An 18,449-nucleotide genomic window follows, 5' to 3' on the forward strand; every position below is an offset into this window, starting at 1 on the left:
AACGGATGGAGGCTTGTGGAGACAATGGCACCGCTTTGCGGCTCAGCATCTAGTTGCCGGTCATGTTGATGAGTCAATGCTGACGGATCAATAAATTCACATAAAACAAGCTCCCTGAGGGCATAGCTTCACTGAGCATCATCCCTGGGGACGATGGGGGAACAAGCATCTTCTCTCATGAAAAAAAGCCATGACTCAAAGCCTCAAAAAGGGCAACGTTTTTGCCTCCTCCTTTTGCCATGGGCACAAAATGAGCCCGTTGCTGAGGTATTAACGGGCACATGTAGTACTAGCATATACACGCAGTTAAGTGTGACTTGGCTATTGCCTCGTGACCAAAGCCACATAGATCAGAACTGATCTTCTCCCAAGACAAAAAGCTAGCTTAGCCCCAGGAACTGTTCTCCTAAGGTGGGTAGCAATGCTGAAGAGAGTAACTGAGAACTATCTCAGAATCCTTATGGTTGGGAAAGACCTTCAAGATCACTGGGCCACACCATAAGCCCATCACCATCGTATCTACTAGACTGTGTTYCTTAGTGCCTCACCTGCACGTTTCTTGAACACTGCCAGGGATGGCGACTCCACCAATTCCCTGGGCAGCCTGTTCCTTCACTCACCGCTCTTTCCATGAAGGATTTCCTCCTAATGCCTAACCTGAACCTCCCCTGGCACAATTCAAGGCCACTTCCTCTTGCATTATATTCTGGAGGACAGATYGACCCCTGCCTCACTAGAACCTCCTTCCAGGTAGCTGTGGAAAGTGGCAAGGTCTCCCCCGAGCCTCCTCTTCTCCAGACTGAAACGCTCCTTGTTGTTTATCATTGCACCACAGCTAGAACTTCACCATCTATATATTTTCCCATGGTTTGTTCTATTCAGCCCCTAAAGCCTTGGAGAAAGCCTGTGTGACCGTGCTAGTCGTAGCCAGATACAAATGAAGGAAAAATGGGGACGACTTACAGGATCGGTCAGTTCTGGCAGGCTCGCCTGGTAGGTGAGGGGCCTGCAGTCCCGCGTGTTGTTCACCAAGACACAAGGGAGAAACATGGGCCCCAGGTCGTCGCCATCRAGCACATCCACTGTGAGCGTGGTTGTGCTTGTCCTTCGCTCGTTGAGGTTCTGCGCTCGGTCCTGTGGGAACAACAGGTCACKTGATGCAGCAACTCAGGGGCTACAAATCAACCGTGAAGTTAACGTTAAGTGCAAAACACAGAGGCAACAAGCACAAAAATGCAGGGAAATAATTCAGTACACAAACTTCCGCATGTCAGCTACAGCCTTTAAGTCAACAAAAGCTCCAAACATACAAAAAGAGTGAGAATTACTTTTATTAAGAATTTACTTCAATTAAGAATTACTATCAAGYGCCTATTGCTTACAACTAGTATGCTCAAGAAATCCATTTTGAGGAAATGCATCCAATGAAGACACAGGTCAAATCTCAGATGCAGCTCATGTGCACCACAGGAAGAGCCCCCTGTTTATAGCTGGAAGTAGAGCTCCATGCTACCTCATGAAGGTGCCTCTGCTGGCACCTGGTCAGGGCACCATGATGCTGGGGACCACAGCATCACAGCAGACATATCACAGCACTCCATAAATAAAAAAATACAGAGTGATTTTTTAGGAGAGGCAATGGAGAGGAATCCAACTCTTTGCACTCAACTTAAGAAGCATTTAGACCAGATGGGGAAAAAAAAAAAAAAAAAAAAAACACTGACAGCAGTTGTTGCTTCTTCTAAGCTCTTCAAGTTTATTTTTATTAAGGCATTGGGCTTTTTTCCCTCACTCTGGGAATTGCCGAATTTGCCTTTCTTCGTGGTTACTGCTAAGAGAAGCAGGCGAGCTCTAAGGAGGGGCAGGGCAGGCGGCACCGCCGGCTCATCGGCTCGCAGATCAAGGCATGTCGAGGACGCTGAATTCCAGGTAGTGTCCTCAGGATGCAAGAGCAAGAAGCKGTCGCTGCTAACGCATGCGGTGGAAGCACCGCTGCACAGCAAATACATCCAAGGGTGAGGATGATGGGCAGCTGGAGAGGCTCTGTAAAATGCAGCATCAGTGAGCGTGGGGAGAGCTCTCGAGCCAGGCTGAGGAGTGTGAGTGGCCGAGTCTCCGTTATTATGAGAAGCACCAAGGCAGGAAAAAAAAAAAAAAAAAACTTCTGCTCTCAAGGGCACCAAAGGCTTCTCTGATGACAGATATATTAGCTGTGGTTTAAATGTTTGCTTTTATCCCTGCCATGCATTACCCACTGCTCTGTAAAAACCTTTAAAGGCACCTCCAGTAGGACTTGAAAGAAAAATCACCTTGTTACAGAAAACTGAGTTCCAACTTGAAGGACACAACTAAATAGCGTCCATTAAACTCATCTGAGATCTCATTAGTGGTGCTGGATGTATTTGAAGAGGAACGCTTAGTGACATTAAAATGCACTTTTCCATGTGGCCTATATTGGAAACAAACAACTCATTTCTTGTACTGAAAACATCATCTTGTTGCACACCCTGGGAAAACTTTTTTTTTTCCTCCCTGTATTTATATGTCAAAGCTTTCAAAGAGCGTTAAGCACCAAGGGAGATTTTAACTAAGATTTTGATGGTGGCAACTTCAGAAGTGTTTATCAGACCTGCGACCCAAGCAAGACTTTTCTTTCCCTCAGGAAAGTCTCAACAACCAAACCTGGAAGGAGTCAGTGCTGTAAATGGCTGCTCTTGGATCCATACTTACGTTTGCTTGAACAATCACAAGGTAACGAGTCTTTTCTTCGTAATTGAGCCTCTCCCGTAAAACCACGGCTCCGGACAAAGTGAGCGGAATGTCAAAGGTCCTGTTGGAAGCCTGCAGAAGTTAAGGAGAGACTGAACACAGCTGAACCCACGAAGTGCCATGGGCTCCCAAACCAACATCTATTTAACCATGCTGATCTTGTCCGTATTGCCGCCCTGCAGCAGCAGCAGCGACCTGGGCAGAGAAGTCCTCTTCCTTCAGCCAAAGGGCAGCTCAGGTCCGTGGCTCCTGCAGCCAGCCTTGCCTCCCTCCCCTCTTCCTTGCTACCTTAGGAGCTACGAAGCTCAGAGAGCAAACCCAGGCGTGCCCAGCACTCGCTGCCGCACTTGCCTTGTCGTCGGGGTTGTACTGGATGACGTACTCGATCTGGCCGTTGGGCCCGTCGTCGATGTCGATGGCACCGCTGCTGCCGGAGAACCCCGTGAAGATGGTTGTACCCACGGGCGTCAGCTGCAAGGACAGGGCAACACGACACAGCCTTTACAACCAGCTGGGTAGGCGAGAGCTGCAAAAAGAAGCCTTTGCAAAGCAAAAACCACCAGCCTTTCCCTAGCACTGGTCTCCGAGGCAAGGCTGGCAGCCAGTAAATGGAATTTCTTCGGCAGTGTCTTCATGGGAATGTGAATGCAGCCAGATAAATAGTACTACGCACAAGCATGGACGCACAGAGGGTTTCAAAACTTTAAATATAGACCGGAAAAGTGTTGTTTTCTCACTGTTCTCTTGTCAGCAAGCGAATACTTGTGAAATTACACTTTGAAAATGCATTAACTCAGAGTTTAGGGGAACAGCGTGAAGAGACACAGGCTTCCAAAGACCAAAATTAAAGAATTGGAGACGAAAGATCCACAATAAATCTCGCTCTTCCACAGTTAACAGCTTTTAATGCTTAAGAACTGTCTGCACCGTGATTTATATCTGTTGGAAATCTAGATATACATGCAGGCCTGCTCAACACTCCCATAAAACATTTTGGAGAGGAAATGTTCCTGTTATTGCCTATTTACAAAGTTGAAAATGAATAATTTTGCACCTAAACAGCAAAGTAAGATTTTACCGTTAATCACTCCGAGCTAATATATTTTTGATGATGTCTACCTGCAAAGGCAAAGATTCATTATTYCTACACTGTAAGGAAATAGATACGACTAACTACACCAGAAGCAATAAAAATTCAGCACAGGTTGCAATTCTCAGCAGCACAATGCAGCAGCACAATGTTTGAAGACAACTAAGTTGGAAAAAAACCAAACCAACCTCCCCCCACCTCAAAACCACCACCCGACCTAAGAGAAATTAACCCTACAACTGTGTTTTGTAAGGGAAAAATTTATAGCTATAAAGCTGTGCCTATTTAATCACATAACACTGACTTCAAATGGTATTCTAGTAACTCTTTGAATATTCGCAAATAAAAGTTGTCACAAAAGGATAATAAACTTCATGAAAATATTTGTAATATTCAGGCAAGGCCTGTGAGAGAAATTAATATGGAAAAATAAGGCATATAACACCTAACGAATGCAAACTTAAGAGCTGCATTTATAAGAAACGAGGGTTGTTAWTGGAAATTAGGCTTGATTAAAACACCCAAGCAACCATCAGTGGGTCTTACAGCCATTACCGCTGCGTATCAGTACAAGATCTTTATTTCTCACCCTTGATGGGCTGCAGAATCTCTGGTCTTTAAGTCAGTGGCATCAGTGCTCAGGCCTGACGCCAAGCAAACACCGCTGCAGGGAGGGAACCTACCTAGTTGAATGTTTTTTGTGCTCTTTTGATATAAACAAAAGTATACAAAACGAGGCCCAAAGCAAACAGCCCTGCACACTATTCTGTAACAACAGAAAATGTTTAGCATCAGCCTTCAATACTAGCTTTCCTCCTAGGAGGGAGCCAAAAGCGTCTCCRTACAGCAGGGCACCAAGGCATCTGAAACACAAATGAAACAGCCACTCTTGGCTCTCTCAAAGCCTTTGCACTGTTTTTCCTATAGCAATTGCAGCCTAARAGGGATGATTAGCTCCCTTCCTTGACATGTCCAAGCTGCACTACTGAAGAGTTATTTCCCAAGCCTGTCTTCGAGCCCAGGCAATTACAAATAGCCAATAGCTTAATTACACCCTCGTTTTCCCATATATAACTTACGCACAAAATGCCAATTAATTTTAACTTTAACTAATGCTAACCAGTTCATTTGTAAATGCTCACCTACTTTGCTCAAAATACAGGTGTAATTAATTCATAGGGGGACAGAAGATCTACTTTAAACTAAGAAGCTGAACAGACAACATGTTTTTAATTGTAGTTTAATCACCATGCCAGCAGTGCCACACCGGGCTCATCCAAGCCCAGCAAGGTCTGTCCACTTGAACGAGTACATCAGAAGAGCAATTGTACTGCCGCTATGTATGAAAAGCTGTGTGTATATATATAACTATATATGAAAAGCTTTAACTTTGAGAAGAACACTTAAGAGTCTCCTGAAAACACAATGTCCTCAATGCACACGTAATGACCACTTTTCAAAGAGCTGCAAGAGCCGTTTTCAAACCAACCATGCCCTGGAAAGGAACATTAACCTCCCTATATATATATATATATATGTATATATGTGTGTGTGTGTGTGTGTGTGTGTATATATATATATATATATATATAAACTCTTGTCATCTCTTGCAGAGTCCTGCATACATGCAAGCCTCTAAAGAGGAAAAGAAAGTTCTTTAAGGATGATTTGGTAGCAGGCAAACAGATCCAAATCCCTTCTCCAGCTGTTATTTGATTTTTTTCCCCAAGGATCTGGGATATTGGATGCGAAGCATCCAATGCTTCATGTCGCCTGGTCCTTATGCCTTCCTTGAGCATCTACAATGGACCTCTGTGAACCACGACAGTCACCACTGAGCCCCGCAAGATCATGTAGCATTTCCAAGAAAACACGCACTCATTCTCAATCTATATTTTAATGCAAATGCCACAGAGAGATTAGCGAAACGGAGATCTCCGTCGCTGTTACCGTTATCCTCTGCTTGCCTACAAACTAGCTGTAAGGTGTTGTGGCCAGTCCAGCTCTAGAGTGACCTTACAGCGAGGTCTACTTCTCTGAACGGCAACACCCTCCTCGACGCACCTGATACTGAAGAGGTGTCCCGTAAGACAAGGTCCCTCTGCGGCGACGCTGCCCGCGCTGACGGGCACCCGACGCGCACGTGGCCGAGCACGCGCGGGCTGCAGGGCCAGCGGAGCCGCGGGCGGATCAGGCCGCGCTCCAGCGCGGGGGCCCTAAGGGGATTACGAGGGCAGCGCCCGCGTGCCCGGCGCTCATGCGTAGGGCGGCCAGGGACACTGGCAGGGGACTCTGTGCAGCAGAGCCCGGCCAGACACTGCAGCAGGTGATGAGTCCCCACAAGGAGCACGGGACAAAGCTCCTGGCTAGAAACACAGGAGGAGTTTGTGACGTGCTGTAGCTGTACGCAGGGAAGTGCTTCTTTTGTATCACGGAGACAGCACAAGTTTGGGTGCTATACAGCTTACAACAAACCTAAAACCAAAGACGCGAGGCAACCAAAAAATACAAACTCGCTCCAGTGCATCCCTCCCATTAAAAGGGCTGGAGGCATGGCCAATTAGGAGCAGAATAAGCTATCATTAAAAAACATGTAATCACTCAGCGCAACCTTCCAAAGGAAGGCTGAGATCCTTTATGAACTTCGTTCCCCGTCGCTCCTTGRTTAATTAATGAGCACATTAAGCTGTCCAAGGGCACAGGGGGGCCCTGACGGGAGCCGGCAGCGGAGCAGGGATAACACGAAACCAAGGAGCTAATTAGATCAGGGCTGCAGCTGGTGGGAGGAACAGCAACACTGCATCGCTGCCCAGCAGCAACGCGAGCAGACCCCCGCAAATGCTTTAAGCATTTGGCTAAAATTCACTCCATAAATTATTTTAAATGCTGTATTTTTTTTGCCTCATCGTCTTTTGGATTTCTCTCTAAGTGGCAGCAGGTTCAGGGTTTTTTTTTTCTGGTCAACTAATAGGAAGTCCAGCCCACAGCCTCCCCTGCTGAGTCGTGCTGGCCCCTCCAACCGTAAAAGGAAAAATCAAAAGACTTAACCCAATGACCTTTAGAAAAAGAGCAACACACCAATGCTGCACTGTGTTTCTCCAAGGCAACATSAATGGAAGGGAGCTTAAAACCTCCATATATGCAGGGTTTTTAAATGCAAAGTGCAGGAAAGGCGGCCCCTGGCACTGAGTTGGTTGCAGAGGCGCTCACCTCGTTCACTGCCACGTAGTACTGCTGCCGCTGGAAGCGGGGCGAGTTGTCGTTCCTGTCCCTCACCACGACGCGCACCTCGTGGTTGATGACRGTGCCCACCTTCTTGTTCACGCACTGCACTTGCACCACGATGGACTGGATGGAGGTYGGCGGCTGCAAGGGAGAATGCACTGATGTTACTCCCAGCCAAGGTCTGYATCGTGGTTACAGAAGGGTTAAAGCTTCCACCGAGCGCTACCCAGGTCCGCTGTAGACCAAACTGTATTTAACGCTCTGCTACATCTGGATTAAAGAGCTTCTTGGAGGACATCTCAAATGCAGCTCGTGTGAACAATTTCGAGTCGACCTACGCGTCCCAAGGCCGTATTTTGCAGCCTGAATCCGCTAGGCTCTACRTGCTAACGCAAAAATTGGGTTTTAACATCTCCAAATTACCCCTTTGTGCTTTCCTTGAGAATAAAATTGTATCTTCTGAGCATTGTCTGCTTATTGAAGGATACCTCGAAAATGTCACACATTTTAACCTTGGTTTTGTTAATATTTGAATTGAAAGGTCAAGTCAGAGATAAACGCAATAAGCTACCGCTTACATTTGCCAAGCAATTTAGAAACAACTTGGACACCTGTAAGGGTTGACTGGCTCTACTCCTGCAGACTTTCATAATATCATTCAGGTACAAATATACCCCAAATATGGTAAACTGAGTAAAGAAGATGCATTTTTTTCCCCCCCTCAGAAAATATTTCATATGCACAAGACAATGTCCCACTGGCAAAGATTCACAACTTCTCTATCAAAGGTCTTTAAGGAAATTTGTGTAAGGTYCTAGGGAGCCAGAAGGACATAAGTATTAGCACAAGACTGTTAAAACATGGCACAGTGCAGGACCAAGGACAGATTTACATACTTACAACTTCTGSGTCTCTACTTAGATTTCTTTCAAAATCAGATCTTTAAAACACTAAGTAGTTGGGTAGTTAGAGACAATAAAATAAAAACATGTTGGCAAATTAGTAACCCATGTTACTAATATATTAGTTACACAACTTTTWGGAGCTTGTCACCTATCACTCCTATTTGTCTCTCCTCATCCTTCCCAACTACTGCAGATGGGGAAAACTTGTGGGTTTTGGTTCGGATTTTACTGGGAAAAAAAKGCACTGCCGTTCTTGGCAGGGATAGGAAAAAAAGATATTATTCTGCAAAGGAGTATACAGCCCTGTTTTACGGAGTCACCTCTATGCAGTTTGTGAATCATCATCCAAAACTGGATTTTAAGTTTCAAGATCAAAGAGAAAAGAAACAAAAAAAATGTTTCCACTKGGGCAGCAGGACCGCTCTTTCTTTGGATACTGATTTTCAAGGACTAATGGAAACCCCACAAGGCATTTACCTGTATTTACAGCTAGCAAAATACTGGTACAGTTGGACTGCAATTGCTCTATTACCTTGAGCCTCAATTTTGCTAGTCCCATCTCAGGAAATTTAAACAGAAATACAAATGCGCAATTTTACCCAGCTCTATAATTGTAGGGAGAAAAATGTGTTTAATACATCACCTGTACATAGCATTTTTTCCCCCATTTTACAATTCATAGGAAAAACAAGGTAACAATCCCATATCAGTGTAACAGCTCTGATATTACTACCTAGATGTAATTAAAAAAACGCAAACCACCCACTCATTTCCCTGAGACTTGAGCCTACTTTCTCACAAAGAGCCCTATAAAGCAGCCATTTGCACTCATAATAAAGTAAAATATTTGACTGCTTAATTAGTTACTAATTTTGGAAAACAGATCATTTGACAAGGTTGCTCCAGGAAGGTACAGAGGTCATTTACCTCAGCTCTCATTTTAGCCTCTTTCTTTCTGCTCCAACTTGAAAAGCAACCAAATAAAATAAATCAAACAGAGAGGCCACTATCATCCAGCTCCAGCATGTGTCCAYCTTCTCCGTGGTGGCTGGGGACCCTGTCCTTGGGGCAGAGTTCCCTGTTAGCTGCTGCACCAACATATCCCTTAGCACCAGGTAYGCTCTGTGGGGCAGCCTTGCTCCACGCATGAAAACACTTTGCAAACACAAGCYAAATTACCAACAGCTGGATTCAATTAGCAGCTCTTCTGCACGGACAAATGGAAGTGAGGCAGTTTGTGCCTGTTGCTGCCAATAACAGCACCTCAAACCACTCTGAGCAGCTGAGAAGCCCAACTCACCCATTTCAAGCTAATACCAACTCCCCGGCACTCCAGGGAGGTCTCCCAGCCTGCATGGTGCACTCCTCTATGCTGCTTATTGCATGTTCCCAGGAAGGCTGGGAGAAGGATCAAATCCACTTTGTCCAGTCATCTTGGGATSAAAGATCCCTATGATCCCTTCCAGCGATCCCTGTGTTTGTGACTTCTCTGAGGACGTACACTGGCTCAGGAAATGAAACCTAGGGAGGAGGAAACCCCCAAACTTACATCTCTGTCCAGGACTCGGCCAGTGCTGTTCAGGTAGAGCCTTTGGCTGATGGGATCGAGGATCACCCAGTAATCCGTGTTGTCCTTCAAGGAGAGTTCGATGGTGGGGTCAGGGCCTCCCGCCGTCCCTTTGATGAGCATGTTGTCAACCAGGATCGTGCCTGCAGAGCCAACGCAAAGCAGAAATGGTCACATAAAAACACACACTATGTGATGTGACAAGCAGTTTAATATATAAAAAAGCCTGTCAAACCAGGGTTTCTGGCATTTTATATGCAAATCACTTCCACAAAGGCTGAACAAGAGAACTACCTTTGACRCCACAGCTACTTCCAACAGCATGAGAGGAGGAAAGCACTTATATTACACAACAATTTTGACATGGAAGATTACACCCATCATATCTAATTCCTATTTACATCATGACTTTTCCTCCACTGAGTAAACAACACCCAATGGTGCCTTCAAGAAAGGCAAGTGCTGGACCTAGAGCCAAAACTGAAATAGGTTTTCCATGTAAGGTGACACATCAAGGCAAGGAGAAAAAGAGATGGCTGCATAAATCTCTCCAGGAAGGAAAGAGACAGTATTAATAAACACTTCATAGAAAGACCCCATTTTTCTGACAATTAGCTCCATCCAGCTGGCTTTCCACTGGGAGAGTTAAGCTAAGACCACCCTTAAGCTCATCAGCAACTATAAAGACAACCCTGTGCATCCCACCAGCTGCACAACATGGAGGTCACCTACAAGCATTCCTCATACGGCCTCCTGCCTGAAGAGGCCCAGCTGATTTATTAAACACAAGGAGAATTTCCCCCCCCTTTGCTTTGTGAGCTCAGTGACTCTGTATGGACATAGAGGTCCTTAGGGCCCGCTCACAGCAGACAGAGAGCATTTACTTCTCCCTGGGAAATTAAGTTGGAAGAGAAAACAATCATAGAGTGAGAAGAGGCCCCTGGTTTCTACAACAGTCAAACACGTGAGACTTAAGGCCATCAGAGCATCCCAGCATCAGGCGCCATGACAGCAGCGGGAAGGGGAAACCGGTGTCCAACTCTGCAGCTGCACAGCGTACGGAGACACCCAACGTATGCAACAACGCCATAGGGATCAGTCAACTACACCACGGCAACACTCATCCTGATCATTTCTGTAACTTTTTGCTGTATAGAGGAGAAATGCTCCAACTGAAGTCTTTCCCCTTGTTGTCTATCGTCTCCTATAAGCATTTTGGAAGGTCAAGCATTTGTACATGGATTTTAGCCACTTATTGCTAATCCGATTAAGTCTCCCATATGGCTAAAGCGTAGAAGTAAAAGCCTATTTTATACATGCAGAGGGAAACAGGGTTTGTGGTCATTGCCCACAGCTGAGATGCACTTGCTTGGAAACATCTGAATATTGGCAACAAGTTGCTCCTTCTCTTTGCCTTCTGCAAATTATAAAGCAATGTCAGGAGAGCAAGTTTATGGTATGTTCCTTAAAGGATGAAAATACAAGCTTGGATTCCCCTTGTCCATCGCATCTCCCTGCTCCCAACTCCAGCAGCCAATCTAACAAATSCTAGTTATGTCCCAGCACCAACCTCTGGAGGAGGCTGTCCTTTTCCCCCATTTCACTTGCTGATTAGACACCCAAGTGAAGTGTCGCAAGCAAGGGAAATGTGCACACTTCCATAGGGCTCCAGAACTGCAGACAAAGCAGCACAGCTCACGCAGAGCCGTGCTGGGAACCAAGAGTTTCTGAGCACGATGCTGGAGGCCRTGGAGAGGAGGCAGGTGAAGGTCATTCCCAGCAGACGTGTGTGTCATGTCATTTTTAAAAGAATTTCACCTYATACGGAGCCAAAATTTGGCTGCTCAGCCACCTGCACGGAAGTCTAATGATGAATGAAGTGCCACATGGAAAGACGTTCAATTCTCCAAGGATTAGTCTAGACTACGCTAGCTGAAGGAGAGCCTCAAGCAACGAAAGTCAAGAAGATGGTTGATAAAAAAAAAAAAAAAATACAAAAAACAGAGAATAAGCGAATATATGTTAAAAATAAAGAGCAAGATGGGTATTTTCAGGTGAGATATTCATTTCCTGTTAGGGCATACAGCCACTGAAGGTTTTTGGGAGCTGGGCGGGAATTCTTCAACCCGCAGCTACAAAACAGGACAAGGAAAACAGCGTTGCCAAAGCGGCGCCTCCACAAATACTTTTGTGGCCRTTTTCCCTGACGTTAGTCCTCTGAGAGACATCCAGGAGCAGAAAAGCCCTCTCGAGGATCAAGGCGACAGGGAGACAATTGTTTTCCATGTGGCACCTGGAGCAGGTCCRTGCTGGGCACGGCCGGTGCCCGGGCGCCTCCGCGTCCTGCGCCCCGCAGACCACGAGTGCAGCCRCGAGTCACTCACTGAATGGTTTAGGCCTCGTTTTGTATTATTTTAGTYCAGGTCTTCAGCGCTGGTGAAAGGCACTGGCATCAGTTTCCTAAAATCAGAGTTATTGAGCAAAAAAGGAAAGGCAGGACTGTTTAAAAGGGAGCAACCAGCATCCTGTTTCTCCTCCTTGAGGCAAGCAGGAAGGCCAAGCACAGAGCCAGGGGCAGGCTGCAAAGGCTGAAGGTCAGGAGATGTCCAAGCTCCATGTCTCCACCACCCAGGGGTGCGGGACAGACCCAGGCTCAACACCATACCCCAAAAGGCACCATGTTCCCAAAACACAGGGCCAAAGCAGAAACACAGGGCCAAAGCAGAAACATCCCAAGCCGAGGCAGAGTTACAACTAAAACCCACCCTGAGGTTAATCTGAAGCTGCTACATTTCATTAGCAGCTCTTTCAGCTGCAGAACATATAGAGAGGCTAAATATAAGCAAAAATAACATTCTCGCACACAACATTTCTCATTTTGGCCTATTAATGAAATCTGTAACTTCTAAGTAAAACGTCAGGCGTTTTGTGTTAGGCAGAAGTGATGTATCCAGCCCTGGAGCACCTGTTTTAACTCGTCCAGCCTACAGAACTTCACCTGGGAAAACCAGCCTTGACATCCTTCTGAAAGAAGCACCTTCAGGTATCCTTYCTATAGTCAGAGCAGGAGAGTTTCCAGGAAATGGAATGGAAAGGAYTCCCATTCCACTCTACAAACGCTGCCCAGAACCAAGAGCAGGAGATGATGTGGGTCACGTACCGAATGAAACGCCCTTTGGCAGTGCTTTTAACGGTCCTGAAGAACTGCAGGCACCTGGGGACCTTCTTGAACATCTCCCACCTTCCCCTGCCTGCTCTGCGTGGCCAACACGAGACAGAAGATGCAATATGTACAGGTTTCTCTTGGAGCGAATATACACTTAGGAGGGAAAGGCCCAAGGCACAAACCTATAGAGCTTTCTCCCGAGTGCTGTTGCTTATAAGGCAGTTGGAAAATGGGGATTACTTCCTTACAGCGAGGCGTTAGATGGATCACTTGAAATGTCAGCCCCTTGCTTTGATATTCAGCAGAGTTTTCACAGTTAAAYCTCGATCCCAAGCTGATTTTGCCCAGTTTGAAGGTGTCTATRGTACAGCATGGATTAAACAGCAATAAATTTGAAGGCAGCAGAGAATGAAAATCTTTTTGCAGCAGTAAATTCTGACTGCGATCCTGAACGTCCTTAGACCAGATGCTAAACAGAAAACAACAGAAAAGCTATCATTACAAAAAGAGAAAAGAGAGGAGAGAGTGTGAAAGAGTGCAAAAAAAGAGAGAAAAGAGAAAAAAAAAAGCATACAAAATGTCTGGGACTGTTAAAAATAAAAGGAAAAAAAAAAGAAGAGAAAACACAAGAGAAAACACATTATTCCTCTTACTGGGTGGCAAGGAAATATCAGAAATGTACATACTCCAGGCAGCAGCAGGATAGAGAGTCTTCAGGCTATTCCTGCAATGCTTTGCTGCTCATCTCATGTCCCCAGAGTCRCTGGCAAGAGCGAGGCCTGAGGGGGATTTAGGTTTCAAGAGGCAACACGGACCCACCGGTGTTCCCATGCGGCAAACTGGGGAGCGCCGCACGGCTGCCAGGAATTGGGCAGCACCTTTGCACACGAAATAAAACTGGTAATAGAAATACTGCCCCATGTGCAAAACCTGGAAAGAGATTTCGGCAAAAGGGAAAAAAGATATAGCAATAAAGTTCACATATATGCTAGTGCACGATGGAGTCCTTATTCCGTGCCATGTGTTTGGCAAGTTCTGGTATCTGACAGTCTAACCACAGGTTCTACCTGGATGATGGTTTTGGGTGGAAAACTCAACCCAAAAAAGACACTTTGCGGTTTCCAGGAAAAGTGGAAGAACAGAAACTAGATAGATAGAAACTCTGCAGTTTCTATCTTGCCCAACTCCAAGTTTCTAACCCAAAAAATCCCCAGTCCCTGAGTGTTGCCTGTAACCTTACACCCAATGTCCCGGCTTTTGCTTCATGTGGTCTTCCCCCCAGATCAATAAATGCTGTTGGATGCAGCGAAGCTACAACAGCCATCAAACTAGCTGTGCAGGAACAGGCCAGGTGTGGCGGGGTGCAGAGATGTGTTTCCAGACAGGAAAATCCCACTGCAAACCGCTGCATTCCGACTGCTTTATCCCAACAGACGCATCCATGCACAGCCCGCGGTAGCCCTCCGCTCGTGACTCTTCTTGGGGAAAAATGCACACTGGAGTCATGTTCTGGACTTCCCAGGCACGCTGCAGAGTTGTGGTGACTATGTATTTAAACCTCAAAGATTTTTGCAAATCTTGTTTGTTTTCYCATTCCTTCAGGCATTACTCAAGCAAATGAACATCACGGCTTCTCGGCTCCCCGGTTAGAAAAAGCAGGCTAATTTACACTTTAAACACTGAGGATTTTATGAATAATGAAGGAGAGCAAGCTGGCGTGTGGGGACGCTGCGAGGGGCAGTGGCTGCTGAAGGTGTCAATTAAACCATGGGAAGGGTTTAGCACAATTTGGAGCCTGTTTGCAAACCACATGGAGAGGCATCGCGGGAGGCCGCGTCACTGGGCCCTGAAGCCAAGTTATTTCCATAGCAAACAGGCTACCTAACCATTGCCCAGGGCTATTTGCAGCATTTATTAGTCAATATTTTATAAGTACCCAGTGTGCGCCATAATAAGCCCGCATACCCTAACAAGGAAAGGGGAAAACAGGACGATTCACCCATGCTTCTCCATCCGTCCAGGCTATTTTGTGCAGGAAACAACGTGGGAAAGAAGTGAATGTTCTAATGACAAGAAAAGGACAGAAAAGAAGATTATTTCACCTTTTTGTGTCCCCGTCCTAGCATCTCCGTTTTCGAGAAGGAAGCTGAAGCAGAGCAGTGCTGCAGCGCACACCTGGGATGCAGCTTTGGTCATCCCGCAAAAGGCTGCTCAGCGAATAAAAAAGCAATTTGCACCTGGTCAGCACAGAACGTGGGAATTCAGCACCTAGAAAATGGGGAATTCCAGCCTCACGGAGTGCYGGGAGCTGCTGGCATGCCCACCATGGGGTGACAACAACGTTTCCCCACAGCGCTTGAGACCGCATTGAGAAACCTCACCGGGGAAAGCTGGGACTCCTAAGGTGGTCAAGAGGTAGGGTTTTCCCCAGGAATAAAAATATATGCGCAAATGAGATGCAGTTTAGTAGATCGTGTCCAAGAGAAGAAAATTCTGGACTTGCTCATGTACAAATGCCCTCCCAGCAGCACAACCTGTGCCTCAATGCTTCTCTGCTGCCAGAATGTTCCTGAGAAATCCACTGAAAACACAGCTTCACCCCAAGTGCTCTATGGAGCTGCTGGTTGCTCATCCAGAAGGTCCACGTGCCCGCGTGCATGAGAAGCCATCAGCTCCATGCAAAAATAATGCCACGAGACGCAGGTATTCTCCTCATCTGGCCTGAGTTTCAACACCCAGGACATTCCTCACTACTCTTGCCTGTTCCCCAACAGTGCAACGGGAGCCTCTGGAAAAGAAACGGCAGGTGGGACCTGAACTGCCAGACTGGGTCAAGAAGCCCCTTAAGCAAGTGCAGGATTATGATCAACTTAATGTATTTAAAAACATATGTATATACAGCAGGCTGCCCTTAGCCAAGGCCCATTTGCTGAGTATGTGTGTGCTGCCAAGTGCTCAGCTGAGGGGCAACAGCTTCCAATAAATTAACTACAGCTTCCAATACATTAACTACAGCATCCAATAAATTAACCAACTGCTTCCAATAAGTTGTYGACCACATGCCCTAATCCTGTGCAGGATGTGGGCGGTGTGGAGCCCCTGCGGCCACTTTCCAAATGGCTCAGCAGGGTGGACCAGTGCTTTGTGCACCCTAAACCCTCCAGGCATCTCGTAAGTAAATCCCTACAGGCGCCCTAATCCGGGATTGAGCTCCTGTTAATAACCCAGCGTATGTTAGCGGTGCCGCTGGCTGCCCAGGCGGGAGCCGCCTGCCTGGGCGCGACGCTCGTGGCGACCGAAGCGCCGGGGCCGCCCGGCAAAGCTGGACCTTAGGGCAAACCTGAACCAACCCTGTCATTTTATGGATATTAAATGACTTCACTGCTTGTGTAGGCTGTGCAAGCATGCTAGGACAGCTTCCCAACTGCAGCAGTTGCCATTTGCTCCTTGCACGCTCACAGAACCACGCTCCCAGAGCCAGGAGAAGCCTGTGAAGAAACTCCCCTAGGTGCTAGCACCTGATGTCTGCTTATGTTATTATTAACAATAACCCAGTATTACTGAATAAGCAACTAACTTTAATTTTGCAAACTGTTTCACTGGTGTGATATACATAATATGAAAAAGCACAAGAGAATACTTACGTTGGCATCCCACCTCCAGCAAGCATTGCTAAGAACATCCTGCGGGTTTTTTTTTGATTTCCAGGCTAATTGAACATGGGAACAAAAAGTCTAAYGATATTACATCAGAACGTGCCATCAAGGTTAGCAACAGATGGCTTGCATCTCCTCCTGGTGCTCAAGCTCTTGTCTTGCACGAGAAAAGCCGAGATGTTACCAGGGTTGGGACCCGTCATGGATGAAAATGAGTATGTGCAGCGCTAATTAAGAGGCAGCAGTGCTAATTTTTCAGGTATTCCTGAGTACCCTGGCACAGACTGCAGTGCAGGAGACCAAAAGCCACTAGCAAACGGTTGCCCTCAAGCCCAGAAGACCTTTGGCCAGGCCCGGACGGGGAGGTAGCGCTGCCAAGTGTGACACGGGCAGCGCTCATCTCTTGGATGTTGCTTCAAACTTAGCATTTCAGAGCTGGAAAGGACCCTAGTCCTGTTGCCTTTTGCAGCGTATACCCATGGGGGTGCCAAATTATCTTGCTCCAAATACAAGCAACTTGTTACTCCAATCGCTTCCAGACCTCATCGCTCCATCGCTGGTGACCAAAGTGGCACCAGTTAGTGGATGGTGTCAAYAGGATCCTCTTCCTTTCCAGCTCTGAAATGCAGAGTTTGAAGCAACATCCAAGAGTGAAGTTCAAGGTTAAATGAAGTTCCAGCAGAGCCTTATTCCCGCACTTGGACTCATCCACAGCTCTCAAGCAGACCTGGAACAGGACTTCTTTGTCCCACGTTACCTTCTTCTGGCATTTTTACTGACCCAACAAGCCCAGCAAATTCCCAGCTGGAGCAGGAACTGCTCCAAACCCAGATTTTATTGGATGTGGCAGCCCAGGACAGTGAGTCCTTTGGAAGTAGAAACACAGGGATTTTATCAGTCTGCTCACAGAGATCGTCCAACCTTATTAATTCCCTGCTTCACTGTAAAGACATGCTTTAAAACAAAATGGGGTTAAGAGACCCCTTATAGCTTATCCTTTTGGGGTGCACAGGGTGCTTTTGCAAGGTGCAGGAATGCCCTTACAATAAAGTCCCTCCCAGCTCAGCAAGCGCAAAAACCAAGGGATTCCTCCCAGAAAAACCAAAAATGCAGGCAAAGGGGCGGCAGCAACCTGGACCCATTTCTAATTAAAAGGGATACGCTGCTCGAGCAYGGCACTGATGACATTTACCACCGTAATGCTGCCATCCATCTCCAGGCCTCCCGCTCAAACTTCCAATAAATCACACTGCTCCCCTTCCCGCTCACCTGCAACTACGCAAAATAACCTAAAATCTACCAGAGAAAGCAGTTTAGTAAGTGAAATGTGCCACGTGTTTACACCAAGGGAAAGAGACCACTGCATATTTGAGAATAAATCCTGTTTTTCTCCCCAGACCCCSTTTCCCTTTTTCTGTTGGATCTTTGTCCTGTTACCGGGATCAATTGGTAGATGTGTACATTTAAGGTCATTCTTCAGGCCTCCTAAGGGCTTGACTCTCATTTTGAGTCACCAGGAGCACGAGGAGCATTTGCAGAATGGAGATCTGCAGATGAAGGAAACGTCGTTCCACACTGTGGGACTCCAAACACTGGGTACAAACTCCATCATGTTGGATGGTATCAGCGCAGCCTGGGTTGGGTTTTGGTCGCTCTAGCAGTGCCAGACACCCAAGTGCTCACCCAGTGGCAGRTCTGAACTTCAGTAGCTTTCTGACCAAATCCAACACACAGAATGTGTGCATACACAACTACGTTTAAAGACTGATCTTGGAAATGGCAGAACTAATGTGAGAAAGGCATGCTGTATTTATCATTGAGTATGACAACAACTTCCTTACTTATGGAGCATCTTATTCTTAAAAGATTTTATTTTCAACTGCCAGACCAAAAATGCACCTCAGGGGGAGCCTAGCAAGAAGCCCCTCTGCATTTATGTTGATGTCCTGCTGAAAAGCAATGGCACCGGAAGCTCAAGGAGAGTTTCTGGATCCTTCACCAGGTGCTTACGAGCCCGTAAATGAGCAGCTTCCCCTGGGAGCCATGATGTGCACGGAGCCAAAGCCCACGA

General features: G+C 46.5%; 1 protein-coding gene across 1 annotated transcript in view; it reads right to left on the reverse strand.

Annotated features, from left to right (window-relative positions):
• PCDH15 (protocadherin related 15) overlaps positions 1-18,449 on the reverse strand; it is a 129,784-nt gene that overhangs the window by 86,031 nt on the left and 25,304 nt on the right. The window contains exons 3-7 of the mRNA XM_026043910.1: positions 9,539-9,699; positions 7,070-7,225; positions 3,121-3,240; positions 2,731-2,841; positions 964-1,134 (exon numbers count right to left, since the gene is read on the reverse strand). Of these exons, the coding sequence (XP_025899695.1) occupies positions 964-1,134; positions 2,731-2,841; positions 3,121-3,240; positions 7,070-7,225; positions 9,539-9,699 (719 nt within the window). The remainder of the gene's footprint in view (positions 1-963; positions 1,135-2,730; positions 2,842-3,120; positions 3,241-7,069; positions 7,226-9,538; positions 9,700-18,449) is intronic.

Source organism: Nothoprocta perdicaria, unplaced genomic scaffold (genome assembly GCF_003342845.1).
Source record: "Nothoprocta perdicaria isolate Ctin4 unplaced genomic scaffold, notPer1 scaffold_340, whole genome shotgun sequence".
NCBI lineage: Eukaryota > Metazoa > Chordata > Aves > Tinamiformes > Tinamidae > Nothoprocta > Nothoprocta perdicaria.